At 33.5% G+C, this 20,512-nt stretch overlaps 1 protein-coding gene across 3 annotated transcripts in view; it reads right to left on the minus strand.

The window, feature by feature from the left end:
* Positions 1 to 1,201: 1,201 nt before the first annotated feature.
* Positions 1,202 to 20,512, minus strand: part of nompA (no mechanoreceptor potential A) — a 329,738-nt gene continuing 310,427 nt past the window's right edge. For all 3 annotated transcript variants that reach the window (XM_081761969.1, XM_081761968.1, XM_081761967.1), the window contains 4 exons: positions 20,111 to 20,266; positions 18,403 to 18,563; positions 13,225 to 13,377; positions 1,202 to 1,676 (listed from right to left, as the gene is read on the minus strand). In XM_081761969.1, the coding sequence (XP_081618095.1) occupies positions 1,484 to 1,676; positions 13,225 to 13,377; positions 18,403 to 18,563; positions 20,111 to 20,266 (663 nt within the window). In that variant the 3' untranslated portion in view covers positions 1,202 to 1,483. The remainder of the gene's footprint in view (positions 1,677 to 13,224; positions 13,378 to 18,402; positions 18,564 to 20,110; positions 20,267 to 20,512) is intronic.

Consider the following 20,512-nt stretch of genomic DNA (forward strand, 5'->3'; position numbering starts at 1 on the left):
TACAGACGCACGCAAATGATTTACAGCGTTAGTTATAGAAAAATGCTATATGCTGGTTATTGCAACTGACCAGACAATAAGTTCTGAGTTTTGTTGCAACAAATTCCTGCTGCTCTATTACAATTTAGAACAGAGCCCCCCCCCCCCCTTAAATTTTTACTGCCCCCTTGTAAGAAGTATGAATTCAACACTGATCTGGACAAAGGTGATATGTCCATTTCTCTTCGAAAACCAGGTTTTTAGTGATATGGATAACGTCCGAAGGTTTTTGCATTTGTGGCACATTACACAAAAAGGAAAGAACCTCCAGTAAATATTTCATTAATAAAAACAGTTTTGCATGGACCTCTGATTTATGAAATACTTGCAGTTTGTGTCCTGCAAAAAAAAATAAATAAATAAATAAAATAAAATAAAATAAAATAATAATAATAATAATAATAATAATAATAATAATAATAATAATAATAATAATAATAATAATAATGATAATGCATGAGCATATCACCTTTGTCCAAATACCCATCGATATACATATATATATTCGACGACAATAAGAAATACCGCTAGGTATTAGATAGTTTCCCAGATCATTGTGTAAGTGTATGGTCTCTATTGTTATATTCTTGTAATGAAACAACTATGTTTTTATCAAGGAGCTATGTATTTTTATATAAATAAAATATACAATACCACTTCACAGTACAAATACAACTGACATCACAGATGTTATGGATAAATTAAGTTGGACAACAACATTCTATTTACGTTTTCTTGTTTTCAGCCTATGGGGAATGCCCAGTTGTCCAACCCAATCACCACCATTCATTAGAACACTAAACACAAATTGTATTGAAGATATTTTGAGGATCAACATGAAGCTCACTGCCAGGGGAGAGGGGAGAGAGAAGATTGTCCATGATGAGCTCTTCGCTTGACCTTCAAAAGATCTCCAATGGTATGTCTTACAAACTACACTTAAATTATGGATATTTATATATGTATACTTATATCATATGCAAACTATAATTCAAAAATACAAAAAAAATGTGAACTTCACGTTAAATTGTAGCAAATTAAAGTAATCCGGAGGAAGACTCTTAGGATAATAGTGCTATTATATAACGCAATTAGAGAAAACAAAAGCTTGGTTAAATGTTAAAAAAAGGAAACCGATACAATAAAGTATTTTTTGTTTCAAAAAAAAAATAGATTAGTTCTCAAATCCCAAACACAAAATATTCCACGACTGTTAGTCTCTACAAAAACTATTTGCAATAGCAAAACAACACTAAGCACTTTCCCAGAGATTTTTTTTTTCTTAATGAAATATTAGTTATCTTGAACAGTAAAGAAGTGATTCAATTTTTGGAGAAAGTTAATTTTGTTTTCGTTTGCTTTCAACTGCACGTTTAATAATACTCCAAGAGAAATGGCATCAGAATTTGTTTCAAATTAGAATTGTTGGTCCATGGAAAGAGCGTTAGTCTTCATCGTTCTTCTTACGAACTTGGCCAACTTGAGAGACCGCAATACTTCGCAGGCTGCGGGATCTTTCAAACAAAGAAGGGTCCGTGTAAATGGGCTCACTGGGATCCTCGTAGCCACGTCCCGTAGAAATAGTCGCTATTGCTGGTGCATCATCAACACCGGTTTCTATTAAACAACTTGGTGCCCTGAAAAGCAAAAAAATACACAACCTTAAAAGTAGCACTCAAGAATAACCATGGTGTATAGTGGTGAAAATTGTATTAGAAGACTGCGTGTATTCTGTTAATTTTGTATATTTTTTCTTTTATTTTAGTGATATAATTCTTGTCAATTTAAATTTCTTTTTAAATTAGTAATTAAATTTTAGACTTTTTTTGGTGTCAAAAATGTTGGATACTGTTACTAATAGACTACCGTTCCATTGAGTATTTTTTTAAAGTTTACTTTCGTATCAAGTGTGTTGTGTTGTTCAGATAGCGAAATATGCACTTCGTATGATAATTTGAACTTATGCTTTCTTACACGAAGTTTGCTAAGAAACTATATCCGTGTAATCATTAGTTGCCTTAATAATGCTGAATATCGTTACATATGAGCAGAATTTTTCTAATTGCAAAATATAATTTCCATAGCAACTTAAAATCAGCTTTTGAGAAATATTTAACGCTTTTTTTTTTTTTTTGTAATTTTGTGAATAAAGACAACGCATTTGGGTTAATTTTTCACACTGCGTTTCCGCAGGGTATATTGACAACTAATATTTGCGCTATATTTTGTGGAAAATTTATAGGAAAAGGCAAATTGGTTCATTAGTTGATTGGGTTTTAAAGCCTTTTCACTACGGAGGCTACATAGGCAAGAACCTATTGTTGTAAATGTTATTTGAACCACAACTCGAAATTTGAGACACACCGTAGATCGAACAGGGGACCATATGCAAATATACTACGAGTCTAAACCATTCCGTCATGCAGAAGCAAGGGAAATGAAAATTGTTTCGAACTAGCAATATGCCGGTTTCTTCTGTTCTGTGATTATCATAAGCTTAGTGGAGAAACGTTATTTTATATAGTGGTTCCGTCGTAGAACGTCTTTCTCTTCTGTGTGAACGATAGTAGATTCAGTCCTAGGCCACGTCAGTTGCGCTTCACTGGTTCATCTATTTCATTCCACCTTTACATCCCATCAATTCCCGAATCATCAATTTCTTGCATTTATATTTCGTTTCTATTACCCTATAGAGCATATATGTGGAATGCTACACTAAAATTCAATGTTTCCCTCCAAATATCTGGGTAGCTATAACAGTAAATTTACTTGGCGATGCTTTGCAAATATTAACAGTAATTGAATGCAATTAGTTAGCATGTTAACAATTTTAAGTGAACCCTATTATATGTTGGTCGATCAACTTTAATCATCAAAGCCAATCAGAATGTATATTTTTATGGAAATAGCAAATACAAAGAAATTCAAAGAATTATGAATAATACAAACAACTATGTTTTCTAGTTATAAAACATTGCTTTCCGCTTATCACATACCAAAAACACTAATGCAAATTCAGGACTTTGTATTAAGCATTTATCATATATTAGAGACTCCTATCATGCATATGTTTAAAACTATTCTCACTTCGCACAAAACAAACCCGTTTGACCCGTTTACCTATCATGGCATGCAATTTATGTACACATGTAGGGACTTATTTTATTTTAGCCTTGAATTTGGTTAATGTGGATAAAAGTATATTCACTATGAGTCTAACTGAAACATAGTATAATGTTCCCACTACAGCTTAAATTATATGCATATATAAACACAAATAAGAGAGAAGAAACGGCTTATAATGTTTTAAGAGTGGACCACAGTTTAAGGAACACAATAGAATGAATACGGAAGAAAGAAACAAGAATAATACGACAAGACGAACGGAATTAAAACCCATATATCAAAATTTAAAGATAATATGTAGACAGTAGGACAGAGTACCTTTTAACAATGAAGATAATAGTGACAACTAATATACTAACTATAGAAAAATGGTTATTCTTTTCATTTGGTACCAGCCTTAGGTTTGGAACTCGGTGGTTGTAAATAAATTTACCTACCACAACGAATTGTAGTTATCATGTAACTCTAGCAGTGAAAAGGGGCATTAATATTACAAGCAACAGCAAAACTATTGATTTATTATTAAAGGTATGCGTTGCGTATAAGTAAGCCTACAATTTCAAACATTTTAAACCAAGAGTGTGAAGTTTGTAAAATTAATCTCAAAACAATTGAAGACCTGAATTGCATAACATCCCAAGTCCACTTCGTATCTTCGTATTTGGCGTTTTTTTATGTTAGCATGTGGGTCAATCCATGCATGGCGATCGAGAAAAAAGAAGAATTGCCGCTCGACCTTTTCAAAAAAAAAAAAAAAAAAACAAATCTAATTTTTCATGAATGTTTATCCTATATCAGGGTACTTCAAAACCACAATTAATTATTTTTTACATCCCAAGACGACGCAACGGCTGCAGCCATTTTGCATTTTTTTTTTTTTTTTGATTTTAGGCGTTTACGTTGTTTTGAATATCTCAGCATGTATTTGTCCTAACAAATTGAAAATTGCTGGACGTCTCCAACTCGTACAGAGCTAAAACTTTGATCTTTTAACGTTTTTGCCTAAAACCATTTGAAGGAGGTGAATTCAGGGCCTACAGTAGCAACACTTTTGGACATTGAAAATATGTTTGGGAAGAGGAAACACCTTACGTAGAAGTCTGAATTTGTGCATACATGTAGACCGGCAATTATAAGTTAATACACAAAAAATTACAGACCTATAGCTGCTCCCAAAAATCCTGAAAAAAATCGTAAAGGGTGCATTTTGACATTCCTCGCCTTCTGCTGGTAGCGGCATTCTTCACCAGTGCTGCTGTGGATCTGATAAAACAGTGTTACAACTAAAGGAAAGAAACGAGCTTGAGAGCCTTGACTGGCCTAACCGTTCATCCTACTTTATTTTTCTTCACAACACCAAATTTCCAGGAGATTTTATGAACAAAACACCTCCTACGGTATGACGTCATTATTTAGTACTTTGACCACCTTCTGCTCAAAAGCGTAAATGCGCTTTGTTGTGTGTTATGGACACTAAAGGATTAACTATTTCCAAAATTTCAGATTTTTCTATCCAGGCCCATTGGAGATATTGGACAGTGAAATATGCTAAATTGGCATAATTCCCCAACTTTACGATTTCTTTTCAGGCCTTTTGGAGCATCAACAGGTCTGTAAATTTTTGTGTATTAACTTATGACCCCGGACTATATGTACTCACAAATTCAGACTTCTATCTAAGATGTTTCCTCTTCCCAAACATGTTTTCAATGTCCAAAAAAAGATTTTATGAACAAAACACTTCCTAGAGTATGACGTCATTACTTAATACTTTGACCCCCTTCTGCTCAAAAACGCAAAACGCGCTTTGGTTTGTGTTATGGTATACTAAAGGATTAACTTTTCCCAAAATTTCAGATTTTTTATCCAGGCCCATTGGAAATATTGGACAGTGAAATATGCTAAATTTGCATAATTCCACAAATTTACGATTTTTCTCAGACCTTTGGGAGCAGCTATGGGTCTGTAAATTTTATGTATTAACTTATGTCCCGGGACTACATGCACACACAAATTCAGACCTCTACGTAAGTTGTTTCCTCTTCCCAAACATGTTTTCAACGTCCAAAAATGTTGCTACTGCAGACCCAGATTTCACTCCCTTCAAGTGGTTTTAGGCAAAAATGTTAAGTAGTCAAAGTTTTAGCTCTGTACGAGTTGGAGACGTCCAGCAATATTCAACTTGTTTGGACAAATGGATGCTGAGTTATTCAAAACAACGTAAACGCCTAAAATCGAAAAAGCGCAAAATTGCGCCAGCCTCTGTGTCGCAACTGGATGTTGTAAAAAATAATTAATTGTGGTTATGAAGCACCCTGATATAGGATAAACATTCATGAAAAAATATATATTTTTTTTAGATGGTCGAGCGGCACATGCTTGATCACTTAGAATGGATTGACTCATCTATGTTTTAAGGCTTATTCACTTGCATAATACGCAAATCCAAATCAAAAAACTTTAAAAAGTACAAAAAAGTCAGCTAAACAGAATAGCATGCTAAGTATAATCTTCTTGTCTTTCTTCTAAAATCACAAAAGTACTCCAGTGGACTTGAGATGTTTTGCAATTCAGGTGTTTAATTCTGCCAATACAACATTTTGTTTATCAAAGTATATTCCTGTAGTTTCTGAAGATGAGTTCTCGCATTTGAGCGACGTGTTTGGGATTTCATTAAAGAAATTGTTGTTGATATTATGGGGCACAGTTTTTTCATAAAAAGAAAACAACACTAGTCTCGTCCACGTGCTTGTGAATATACTGTATATGCATTGTTTAGATATTGATTGCACTTGTTAATATATCTACTTAAGCTCTCAGACTATCCTAATGAAGTATCTGCTCCTTCAGACTTCGAATAAAACTAATGAGTGGTCAAAGACGAAATGTATCAGAGAGTATCAATAGGCTAAAATTTGAATATGATCTGAAAGGACAGTCAAAACATAGTAACATGGTACAAAATTACTATTAAAAAACAATTGTGAAGAATTGGTAGCATCAAACCAGAAAAAATGTTGAGAAATGCGTTGGTAGCAACCAAAACATTAAATGCTGATCCTATTGGCATTTAACTAGACCAGAACCAGGTTGGAAGGAAAATGTACGGAATAGATCAGATCACAGAAACTAACTAATATTATGCTACTCATGATACTATGCTATACGATGAGTTCCAGCTTTGTAGCTGCTGCTGGCAGTGACGAATTATCAAGGTTAATTTGTATCACGATAAACTTGGGGCACTTTTTTTTTTTTATTTTCCACAATACTAGTCCAAAAGTTAGCAACATGAAGAAAGTGAATTAGGATACTTAGTGTATTAAAAAAATCGAGATACATCAAAATAAATTAATGATATATAATAAAAAATATTTAAAACATCCCAAGCTATAGACATGATGCAATTATCTGTAGTTACGAAATATCATAAGCGTGTTATCTATATTGAACATTCGTCTTAATGTGATGATCATTTTTGTATATAGAAAGTTTTCTTGCGAATTGCTTTAACCCTTTTAGGATTTTTGCTAACTTTTGTTACCATGGCGTAGTATCGTCTTTGGCCGCTTTTTTAGGTTCTATAACAGGTATTTAAGCCTTTTTTATAGACCAAGTCATGGATGGACCAGAGAACACCCCAGTTGCACCTTGGAACCGGATGGTCAACTTCGTGTCGCCAAGAAGCGGTGGAAGGTAGTGACTTTTTTTATTTTTCTTAAGGCAAACTTCAAAAATTTTTCACACCTACAGTTTTAAATATATCAAATTGAAACTTTACATACTGATTGTCAGCACCTTCGAGCATTTTCAATATTTTTTGAGAACCCTAGGTGAAACCGGGGCCGGGCCTCGGCGTAAGTGTTCCGAGGGTGTGATCCTTTTTTTTTTTTTTTTTTTTAGAAAAATTCCGTTTTTTTTTCAATTTTTCCAGTTCAGGTGTATGATACAGACATGCGAATAGTATCGTTGGAAAGAGCTTGCTATACTAAAGAAAATTGCGTTTAAACCATGTTTCTAGACCAAATAGTAATGACGCAGTAAATGTTTATAATGCGAATATACGAGTATATATATATATATATATATATATATATATATATATATATATATATATATATATATATATAGTGATTCTTTTAAAACTCAAGGATTTCATTTGGATCCAGAATTTCTAACTGAAGTCCGATTTTCATGCGGTTTGTGGCAAATGAACAAATAAGGATGGGACATTTATGGAAATATGTTTACTGGTTTAAGATCGTCCGGGATAATATCGGCTATGCCTCAAGAAAAATAGCAAGCATTCGCCAGTGTACCTTTAAATTGGAATGAGGTTTTGGATTTTTGAAGCGAAATTGCAGAATACAAATTAAGTGTTAGCGGTAAAACCCAAAAATCCCATGTTGAATAGCTACAGCCGATTTCTTGCGACAAATGACGGAAAGATTTCTTGGGCGACCTAAGGATTCAATAAATGACATTTTCCACAAGAGCTGCCTACAGGGTCCGATGCTACCTTGTATCACTCAGAAGCGATCCTGTTTCTTCCAATTTATTCACTAGCGACCATAGTTATATTACGTTACTAAGATTTCGTTTGCCAAAAACTTTTAACGATAAACTCATGTTGCTCCAAAGAATACACTATTCTCACTGTGTCCTGATTATATTCACACAGTAGCACAGCATTGTACAGCGGAATTTCCAATACAACGGCACAGTTTGATATTTGTTATTCTTATTGATCTTGGCGAGGTTTCAATGTACGAAGAAAACTCAAATCTTCACACCGCACCGAACTTAATTCCAATTGTAAGGTACATTGGCGAATATTTGCGTTTTTTTTTTCGAGGAGTGGCCGATATTACACCGGATGAATTTAAACCAGTAAACATGGTCCTATAAATCTCCCATCCTTCCTTGATCATTTGCCACAACCGCATGAAAATCGGACTTCTGTTAGAAATTCTAGACCCAAATGAAGTTCGTGAGTTTTAAAATATATATGCCTAAATTTCAACATTTTTTCCGCCCTTTGTTTTCAAGATATAAAAAAAAATAAATTTTGCATATATATCATGTACATAACAGCACATTAAAAAATATTCAGATCCTTACGTAAACCCAGACCTGGGCCAAATGGGCGCAAAAATTTCGATATTTTCGAAAAATCTACCGGTTTTCCCGATTTTGCAGTTTCTGATGTACAATACGGACAAGGGAGTGGTACCGTTGGAAAGTATGCTCTATCCTGAGAAGGAAACAAGGTAGGAACTATGATTCTACGATAAATAGTAAGGAGGCAGTAGTTGGTTTAGTGGAAGTCTAAAATTTAACTCAAAAAGTGAAAATCCTAAAAGGGTAAAGATAAGCGTACTCTTTGTTTCCTTTCTGACATCGTCACTATTGTGATGATATTTTCATTACAAACTATAAATTTAACTCAAAATTAATCCTCGTTCGTTGCATATTTCATCGGAAGTATATACATGTCTATTTTTTTAAGGAAAAATATGTATAATGGTATTATGCATATGAATTACTTTATATTTTTGCTAAATATTACAAGAAACAGAACATGAATCAAACTAATGTAAAAATTTGAATCAAAATTAGAAACTCCGTCTCGTACTTACCATAAGCATTTAAACCTATTATATGTCCTTCCTTAAATTTACTGCAATATACTAGTTAATACTAATATTTGATCCTGGCTGCAAATTTGCGATCTTTACTTAAGATCGCAATGTTTTAATTATAATTTCTTGTAGCAGATAAGTTGTGGTATGTAAAGTTTCATTGTTTCCTTATTAAGTATGCAAAAATTCTTTAATTATCAAAATTAATAACACATCACAGCTTTATATAGCATATTTTGTCTTGAAATAACGTGCTCAAGTAATATTGAAACTATATATGTTTTCCTCTATCTTTGCATATCATTTAGTATGTATTCAGTTTATTCAGTTATACTCTGTCAAACGTAGTTCGTCTCTCTAACCTGACTTCTGATCCAGGATTTTATTATTATTTTAATATGAGATATTTATCTTCGAAACTTTCGGTTAGACTGTGATTACTCTCAGTATTCTATTTGTTCATGGTGTTCATTTCCCAGTGAACTTCTATTTTTGCCAAAAGTTGTGGTTCTTATTTTATAACATTAATACCGGATCCTTCGATGATTGTTTAATTCTTTCGTAATGTGAACATCGTTTATAGTTATTAATGTTTAACTATGTGAATGTAATTGTGAATATGATGCTGTGCATTTTCAGTTGTCCAGTAAAAGCATATTTGTTTCAATGAATTGAAATATGCTTGTAGTGTGAAACGAAACTGATAGTCGAAACTTACAGTCACGAAACTTATAGTCACGTAGTGAAATAATTTTGTAGTTTTCATAGATTCCTAGTGAATAGTTATTCTCTGGTTGTATGCACTTAATTGAATCATATTAAATTTGTTATTTCATGAATTGAATCTGCTTCTGTAGCTTGAGAAATCCATAATAGTTATAACTTTAAACAATTGTATTTGTAGTAATTAGTATTCCACTAATTTTTTATGAATAAATGTGTTTATTGTTTTAGTACTATTAGTATAATTTAGTTTATTTACAATGTACTATTTAAGTTCTTTGTACCATTTTGATATTGTCTTTGTAGTTTTTATAGTGAGCTATACACAATTGTGCTATACTTCTTGTAATTGATTAATCCCAGAGTACTCGGCGTCCTTTTTTTCATACCCTTCAACTTCAAAATTAGTAAATACACACTGAAAATGTTTGTAAATAACTGTTAATATTAATATTGTTGCAGTGTTCAATTTACAAGGGAATACAACACATCAGGCTGTAAAGAAGAAGGAAACAAACATAATATGCACATGATCACTATCTGATTATAATGCGAAGTTATATGTGTCTTTTTGTGAAATTTGAAAAATTTCCTTTTTTCAAAACTTTTTCTTATGTTAATCTTAATTGTTTCTGAAAGTTGACAGCTCATATAAGTCAAATCAAAATCATTATTTATGTAATGATTTTTTTGTGCAAAGCTTAATATATGTATATATATGCATCTCCATCAGTATTTAACATTGTTTCGTCCCAATACATTTCAATATAATTTATTTTCCAAATATTGCACAGTGCCATCATTCAACCAAAAGTACATTCAGCTGAAGGCTCTTGCTATAAAAGTACTTTTGGGAATTTTTGTCCAAATTATGTTGTAAAAGTATAAATTTTCTTATATGTCATATAAATACATGCTATGCATCAAAGCTATATGTTAATATATTGTTGTATAGTTGCATTATATACTGTCAATATTTCTTAACATTTCCGTTGAAAAACTAACGTAATTTCTTTTTTTCACATATTTTAATATTTTTATGGAAATCATACAATTTAGCAGGTCATAATTACTATAGGCAATTGATATCGTTGCACACTTTCGTTTGTCCTGAACACAAAACTGCAAACATCTTGAAAATGAATAAATGCGAGTATTTTATTATTACTTTTTTTGTAAGCATAGTTTCACAAGATCTCACTATGGATGTATTTCTCATATATTTCACTGGATTTGTGCCTTAATACCACTGAAAAATTACTACAATACATGGTTCATGATTTCACAATATTAGGCTATTATACTAATATATATATATATATATATATATATATATAGTTTCTTGTATAACCAACAACATTTTTTGTTATATTATTTCCCGAAGCTCTCCCCTTCGTTTCTAATCGTTTTAATTTTATTTCGTTACGTACGTCGAGTCACGAACTTTTTCTACTAACACAATCCTTGAGTAAAGTAGAATAATTATTATTTCATTCAAATTTCAACAAAATCTATATCATTCAAATACGATGAAATCCAAGAGATATGAACTTGCGTTAACTCCTAAAATTTACTCAAAATTCCTTGCCCTTTTGTAATTAGAAAAAAAAATATCACTCATCCATGTATAATTTAAAATAAACTATTGCTGTTAATGGTTCACGTCAGTTATATTCAATGACGTAGTTATATTTTGTGGTTGTCCGTCTTCTCTTACAATAAATGTGATGAGGAAGTTAGCAGTAGTAGGTTTTCATACGTACAAAATTTATGATAAAACACATTAATATAAATTCATAGTTTTATGTTTATTATTTTTGCATTTTCTGTTATCGTAAAAGTATGCAGTTTTTTATGCAACATTAGTGACAAACTTGTGTGATATTGTAATATATATATATTTTTTTTTTCACAATGATATATGAACAAATATTTAAATTATTACTTTAGTTAATAAAGTAATGAAAAGTGTTTAAGTTTCAATATTGCGTTTAATATTGTTTGCATTTTTCAAGGTTTTAACCACTGAAATCGTACTGAACTCGCTTTCTCTGATGGTTCTACTCATACAATTTATTTTCGTTCTTCTACTGGCATTATGATTATTGAAGACTGGCATTCTTCATAAATCATCCAGTATAGAATAAAGCTTAGGTTCTCCATTGTATACCTTAGTTGCATAATGTTTATGACTGCAATCTTTATACAACTATACTTGTGTTCAACAGTATGTTTAAGAATATCATTTTTCTTGTTGAATTATTTAAGTAATATCAGTGCAATTTGTTCAGACATACTCTTCTTAAAACAAACGTTGTCAGAGGAATCTAGAGTCAGTTGAATAACGTAGTTTGATACTGTTAGATAATAGAATATTTAAAATAGCCCGTGTGACTTTCTCTGCGTATGACTCCAACAAAAAATCAGAATACTGGATTAAAAATTTGTGTTGTTACGTTTAGTGCCATAGCTGCAAAATATCATAAAAAAGCTTCATTGTTTAATATTTCATTTAGTATTCTGAGTTTCAAAACATTTCCTTATGGAAGAGATTTATTGTCTTCTTTTCGTTTTAATATGCTGTTTAAATTTACATAACTCCAATTCAAGTGGCATAGTCCACATAACTTGTACATTACTTTAATATGTTAGGCCAAGCATCATTATTTACATATTTGTCTCAAATTCTTTGTCATATAGATTTCGTTCGATAAGATTTTATTAGTCTATTGTAAACCCACACACACATCACTGAATTCTTATCAGCGCAATTTATATCAAATTCTCAATGTCAAACAACATCTCAGAATGCCTCTTACTTTGTGAATTTCGTTTCTTTACCACTCCTTGACAATAATATTTATTATTTAGAAATACATATTTCTTCAATGTTAAATTATATTATAATTAATCGTTCTTCAATTGTAACGAGCCAAATACAAATATTAAGTAATTTCTTGGTAACACCCATTGGTGGATTTTGTAGCAGTGAAATAAATAAAGCTTCCTTGTTCTTCCTGGTAGAGGCATTCTGATTTAGATGAAGTACAGCATTGATTAGTGTTATGTGGGCCAAATAATGTTCCTGTTAGATTCTTATGTTTCAATAGTGTATTTACTGTGTCTTTTAAAATGTATGCTTGGCCTGATATCAAGGGATTGTTTACTACATTCGAATTAATTCGCATTTACTTATTTCTATATCGGAACTTCCAACCTTTTTTTTAGTGCACAACATATATTTTTCTCATGAAAGTTACATAATAAACGTTAGTCACTATTAAATATGTTGAGTTTCTTCTACGTAAGTACAGGAAAAACAATGAAACTTTACATTCTACACATCTGCAAAATCCACCAAATTGAACGATTAGGAAACTGATTGCAAATTTATTATGTTTTAGAGAAAATAAAGAAACCGCGGAAATAAAATATTTCATCTGTATTCCTAGCTGCCACAGCATTCTCCTATCAGCGTAGACATAACAATGTAATCCATTGATATGCAGCCAAGACTCATGGTTTTTGTTCTAACGAATATGAGCCAACCATCCTATTGCGTGATGGTTAACATGCAATTGTGATTTAACATGCTTCTCCTTTTATTATGGTCAATAATAACCATTTAAATATAGCTTAAACTGCTTTTTGAATGGCACTGTGTCATGACAGTACACATCCTGTTATAACTTGCCTAGTTTCAAATGGTTTCTGTGAACTGGATATAAGAAATGAAAAATTATTATGCCGACTTGATGAATAAGGTCCCTGGCAGCTAGTCGTGGTGCATGTCGACGGCGCAGTACTATCCGCAGTACTGTTCTTCATTTGAATGGTCCAGTAGCGCCTGTAAGCAATGAAACAAAAAATAGTTACTTCAAGTTCATATTTAAACATCTATTATTATTTGAAAAATTGATATTGAAGCATGTAAAGTTTACACACAAAACTACCTCTTCAGTTTGTGCTCTTCGATATTTTGTTCTGCGTAATATACAAAGCACGACAAAATAATTTATTGAACAAACAAAATCCAATAATATGTTAACAATATCGGTCCAATCGCACTACATACGTGGCGAGCTGGAGTCTTGTCTTAACTCCAGCCGCCCTCTTAAGAGAGTGGTGCTTTAAAATCTAAAAATAAAAATAAAAAATAAATAAATAAAATAAAAATCACATGTTAGGATATAGGACTTAAGTCACTGTCTTACTTGGCCCTTTTCTGTCATTAATTGCAAGACTAGTACACAACTTATCCTTTCACTCAAAACTTAAACAAACATATGGCGTGTTCAGTGCACATGGGAATCAAGTCCAATTTTGCTAGGTGTGTATTTATTTTATATTTAAAGTCTCTACATGAAACTTCTTTCAAAGTTTAAAAGGTGTCCAGATGTTGTAAATAACTCTCATATTAATAATAATAATAATAATAAACAATGCTAACTTTTCATGTACCAAGGTATAACGTACAAACCTCGTCTCTTTTTCCTCAAAACATTTGGCAATTGAACCTGATTTTCTTGTGCTCTGAACACCTTGTATATTTTCAGCGCCTCAAATTGTTGCTCTAAGGCAGCGTTTCCCAACCTTTTTCAACTGGCGGCACACTACGGGTGTAACTTGAATTCTCGCGTCACACTCATAGATATTATTATTTGTGATCTTTCTCACAGAGAAGAAAGCTCGATCACTGGTTTTCACCCGTTGTTAATCATTATGCTTACTTTTCATTCTAATTTAAAAATAGAAAACAACTCAATGAAATATTGGACTCAGGTTTGCAACACTACATTTTTTTTGAAAGCTGTGTCCAACCTTTCACTAAGAAGATAAATCACTAAATAACGAACGGACAAACAAATCTCTTTTACTTTTAAAACACAAATGTAGGTAATTTGTATGCGTGTTTGCTTTGTTGAAAGTATTGAATGATATTTTAAAATTTCAGGTTACGAAATAGTCTGCAACAATAAAGGAGCAACATGGTTATAACAATGATAACAAATACTTTTTGCAACATTAAAATTGTACACAAGAGTAACACGGTATGAAACTTAAAATTGTAGATTCATAGTAGAGGTTCACAGTAATGTGAAATACAAATATACATTTTCCCTTATGTCTTGCAAATTGATTACTATAGAATTAATAATTTTGTTTCGATTTTCCCGCGGCACACCAGCGGCTCATTTACGACACACCAGTGTGCCGCGGCACACCGGTTGGGAAACGCTGTTCTAAGGTCTCCATGCCTCTATCAGAACATGAGATTTTCATGTCTTCATTCAACTACGTTCATTCGTGCATCTTCGTGGATTATATAGTCAATGAATATTTTGATGCTTTTACGTGTTTGTATTCTATCTTGATCCGTAAAGCTCCCAAATTTGAGGGAATAAAATATTAAGAAAATATAAGATAGACAAATAAGTTTTGTTCAAAATAGAAAGCATGAATCCAGTTCCTGAAGGGATGAAGTTTTGAAACAATTATATTAACTGGCAAACCTGCACGTTCTGCGCAACAGCAGGACACTATTGTTGTCTAAATGATTGAATATGATACAAAATTAATCAATTGAGAATCCTCCAAGAGCATTGCCAGAACGAACTTAAAAAGAATGGAAAGATGGAACGGGAAGGATAACTGTCATTGTTCCTAGATGTGAAAGTAAATATTTTTATTCACACCTAGTTATGTTTTTCGCAAAAATTCGCAAAATATCATATCTCTATGACTTACAGTTCCTGACATATGGCTCCTTAAATCTTCCGAAATTCGAACTTTTTGGGCCAATATCTAGGGAACGGTGGCTAGTTGGCCAGTAATCAGTTGATCAGTGATCGCCGGTTACTATTTGGTAAAAAAATATATATATATTTACCATCCTCTTAGATATTGTTCAACACCAATATGGTCCCTCTGTGACTTACGGTTCCCGAGATATGACTTCTTAAATCTCCCGAAATCGGAATTAGTTTTTCGGCCAATATCTCGGGAACAGTAAATCATAGAGAGATGACATTGGTGTTAATCAGTATCTAGGACAATAATAAACATTTTGGTATACATATTAATTGGTGGACACTGGCCAAGCCAGTGGTCAGTTGGACAGTGGCCATCGGTTACTATTTGGTACTAAAACATTTACCATCCTCTTAGGTATTGATCAACAGCAATATGATCTTTCTATAATTTACGGTTCCCGAGATATGACTTCTTAGATCTCTGCAAATCAGCTATTTTTGGCCAATATCTCGGGAACGGTAAGAGTGGTGCGAAAACATTAATCACTTTCTCATAAAGTTTTTGATGCTCTATCGAATGCAGGATTGAAAATTGAGAAAATCGCGAATAACAGACAGACGGACAGGCAGACAAACACACAAACATATAGAATTCATTAACGAACTTTTTAAGTTTGTCGAAAATATTTATGGCTGGCGAATTAGTTTTAATAACACGTTTATAATATAGTTAATTAAGAATTTCTCGATAATTACTCGAATTTAAGACATCCTCGAGTCTAAGACGCACCCCGATTTCGCTGAGTTAAATTAGGGAAAATAGTAATATATTCTGTTTTTACTATTACTAAAGTGCTCATATTGGTCATTTTTGGAAATTTTATATATCCCTTTCCCTTCCCAATGTTGCGGGGCACTATATGATAACAAGTATCCCAGGACCGAATGTCATGTATGTTGAAAATTTGATCGAGATCGGTTGAGTGGTTCAAGAGTTAAGTTCTATTTATTTATATATATTAATCGCCCCTTCTCCTACCAATCCCCTAGGTTCTACCTTCAATGTGAAAATATTAAAAAAAAACTTTCCAGGCTCGAATATCATGTATGTTGAAAATTTGATCGAGATCGGTCAGATGGTTCAAGAGATTAAGAGTCACAAACATAGTCACTTTCAATTTGGATCTGAAGTGTTTTGTTCACAGACACCGTTATCAATATATAGATTTAAAAAAATGGGAGGTACAAAGTCTTATGAATATAAAACTTTCTACCTCACATTTTTATAAATATAAAGGTAGCAAAGAAAGTTATGTCGCTTTTTTGTGGAGGTCTGTGCTCAATTGGCCCTCACACCGTGAGTTGAATGCGAAGAGAGACAAGGCGAAGATCAGTTGTTGGTTTGGGTATATTCAACATACTACCTGGTTGTGGCAGTTCAGTTACACCGTGAACTTGCGTAAGGACAGAGTGAACATGGAACCTCCACAGAGCGTCATAAGGGCGTGTATGCTGTACGAGGTCAAACTGGGCTCTAATGCCGTTGCAGAGAGACGAAAGATACCCCAGGCTTTTAGTGATGGTATCGTGATTACGAGGACAGTGCAGCGATGGTATAACAAATTTAAGGACGGTGACGAAACACTCGAAGACACACCACGTGTCGGAAGACCAACACATGTACAATACAAACTGAATATCTTCAGGCAGCAATTGAGATGAACAGGGCCAGGCATGTCAGGAACTTGGACTAGTGGAAAAATCATTCGGCAGTACCTTCATCAACTTAGGAAACACTACAAATTGGGTCGATCGGTCCAAATGATTTGACTCCGGGCTGGAAGGCAACGCGAGCAGACACCTTTGTCCCTTTGAAGTCTCGTATGAGGTATGAACCATTTTTGGACAGGGTGTTAACATGTGATGGAAAGTGGGTCCTGTACGAAGGTAAACGGCGCCGTCACCATTGGTTAGTATCCGATGAACTGGTTCCAAAAGAGCCGAAACCAGCATTGCACCGGATGAAGGTCATAGTATGTGTTTGGTGGACTCCTCGTGGGATTCGTACGTCGGGAACTGTTAACAGCTGGTCAGATCAACAATGCAACTATGTACTGTCAGCAATTGAACCTTGTTCAAGAAAAACTCAAAACTTTGGAGACAGCACTTCTGAATTCTGTTACAAAACAACGCTAAGCCCCACGTGGATAGGGTGACCCGGGACACCATTCTACGCCTTGGATGGAAAATCCCATTGCATCCGCCATACTCCCCGGACATTGGATCGTCCGATTATCTCTTATTCCATTCCTTGGAAAATCACCTTAGAAGATGCCAGTTCAAATCCCTGGCAGAGGTGCAAAATGCACTTGATACCTTCGCTTCACGGCACACCAAGTTATACCGCGATGGAGTCCATATCCTTCCAGAACGTTGTCAGAAGATCGCCGATGCTGATGGGGACTATTTTTGGTCTTCCAGGTACGTTGTAAATGACATTTCGATGTTCGAAAGTGATGGGTGAAAAATCGACGAAACTTTCCTGGTTGCATTTTTAACTCCGAAAATGACCGAGCAGGGAAATTAATCAATTTAAACATCCGTTGGATCGAAAGTGTTAGTAGAAGCAGCAAACGTGTAAAATGTTGTGCAAATCGAAAGCATGAAGTAGCAAATAATTTATAGAAAGCTTATTATCCCTAGCAACACAAACAGTAAGCCCAGTGGGGGAAAACAATAGGCTTCTAGCTCTGTCCCTTCATATTAATTGGTTGTTTTGCCGAGCATTTACCAACTATTTCAACTACCAACAAAGTTCTTACCAAAGAAGTAAGACTTCGATTGAGAGTACGAAGTCGCAATCGTTAAAGAAATGACGACAAATTTTTGCTTGGCCAACATATTTTTCAACTTAATTTTTTGCAATCATCAATTAAAAAACATTTGGCTACGTAAAGTCTCGAAACTGTTGTTAAAGATTGTAGATTATGTCGAAAATATGGACGGAATATTATTAATAATTATAAAATATTTCTTTTTTGACATGTGTTCATCATCATTCATTGATTTCCATCAATGTTCCATATAACGTAAGAGATGATATAAGTAACAAAAAATACCTATAGCAAATTCCAGCAATAGCAGTTACAGCTATCAATGCACTTAGCAATATGATTACTGCAGCAACAAGTCCATAGTACTCTCCAGTTGACAGACAAGCTGTATTGACTAAAGGTTCCTTTAGCTCTTCCTCGATTAGATCATTTCGGTTTTCATACACCTGCAAAACAAGAGTAAAAATACGTTATTAACAATATCAATGAATACTACTAAATTACTATCAGACAATTTGTCGGATTTTTTTCTGATAATATTGTTGGCTATACCACAACATGGTGTAATAAGGGTCGAAAAATCTTTTGCCAAATAGAACTGTGGTACTATTCTTTTTTAGATCATTATTATTTATTGAACGATTAAGAAACTGAATGTGCAGTTGTTTTTAGAGGACATAAAGAGACCGCACACTCAAAATATTTCATCTGTGTTCCTAGCTGCCACAGCATTCTTATCAGCATAAACATAACAGTTCACTCTATTGATATGCAACCAAGACTCATAGTTTGTGTTCTAACGAATATGAGACAGTTGTCCTATTGCGTGATCGTTAACATGTATTGTGAAAAATGAAATGACATCTTTGAGTTTTACGTCCCACGGTTATGCCGGTTAGGCTAAAGGAGACGGTGATTATGAGAAATGAATGAAATGGTGGAATGAAGAAAGTGGGAGGAAACGGGAGAACCCCGAGAAAACCCACGAGCACGGTGTTTGTCCACCACAAAGTCCACACGGTGCAAGCTGGGATCGAACCAGGGATCCCAAGCACCGGAGGTGAACGCTCTACCACTGAGCTACCGCGCCCCAACATGTATTGTGATCTTCAATAATTACTCTTTAAATATGTTAAATACATTATTATTATTATTATTGATTGCAATGCTTTACGATATTCAGTATATATCTAAGAAAGCAGCCGATTTATATATATATATATAATTCAGTCCCGAAACGAATGTTTACGATTTTAGATTAATCTAATATGAAACTACTGTGGACAAAGATTTTCTCAAATACTTTGCTTGTTTCAAGTGGCACATTTGGTTCTGAAAAGTTCCGAATAATTGAATACTAACCGTGATTTTATTTTAAAGATTGAACTCGATACTGCATAAGTAAAACTATGTTTTAATATATACTAATTTTCGTTATAGTAAGTGTAAAATAACATAGAAATAGTGATGTTGTTGGTTAGATAACATTGATTCAGTCGGACGGGATGATGCGAAATTAGGCATAGTTCCTATCTTACGGAGAACAAATAGAAAACATAGTTTCGTATCTGTCCTCATTACACTGGCACTTTACGAATTTGTTATGTTAGAATATATAATCTCATGTATATTTCAGTGGCCACTGCCATGAGAATTATATAATTCGCTTTCGTATTCCGGGTATTTTTGGCTTTGAAACATAAAAAATTCCTTCTACCTCTAGTTCTATTCTATATTCTCCATAATCGTGTAATTTTCATGTATGTTTTTCAATTGCTAACGGAACTCCCTCGTGGCTACATTATCAGAGTAGTTGTTTTGATGATGATGACCTGCGTTCGATTACTGGTGAAGCACATGTGTCATTGATTGTCATTGTTATTGTGTTAAACTATAATCCTATGTCTCAATATAGTGTTACTGCTGAGAAGACATGCTAACTCAAAGCAATAAAGAAATAAATTCAATCATACTGGAAGAGAATCACACGTACCCTTAACATTTCCCTGATTTTCTCTCCTTCATCCGTGGCATTCTCTGCATTCGGGTTGTTGCTTTGTTGTACATCCGCCTCCACTGTGTCATTAGTGCTTCTCTTTCTCCTTCCATACGATGGTTCGTTTCTGCCTGTATGGCCTCCACAGTAAGCCTATAGAAAGCAGAAATATACGTTAATGCATAAATGTTAGGCATGCATACATTTTGAATGAAAATCAACTACCACACAGTCTAATTCAGTGAGATATTACAATTTAGTCACAATACGGAAAACATACTACATACATTCTTACTTTCGTAAACATAAATATCAGAACGCTTGGAATAAAATATACAAACACCATAAAACATAAATAGGAAACATAAGATTTTTATTTATTCGAGTTTTGCATACTGT

This window comes from Thermobia domestica, chromosome 6 (genome assembly GCF_964235325.1).
Source record: "Thermobia domestica chromosome 6, izTheDome1.hap1.1, whole genome shotgun sequence".
Classification (NCBI taxonomy): domain Eukaryota; kingdom Metazoa; phylum Arthropoda; class Insecta; order Zygentoma; family Lepismatidae; genus Thermobia; species Thermobia domestica.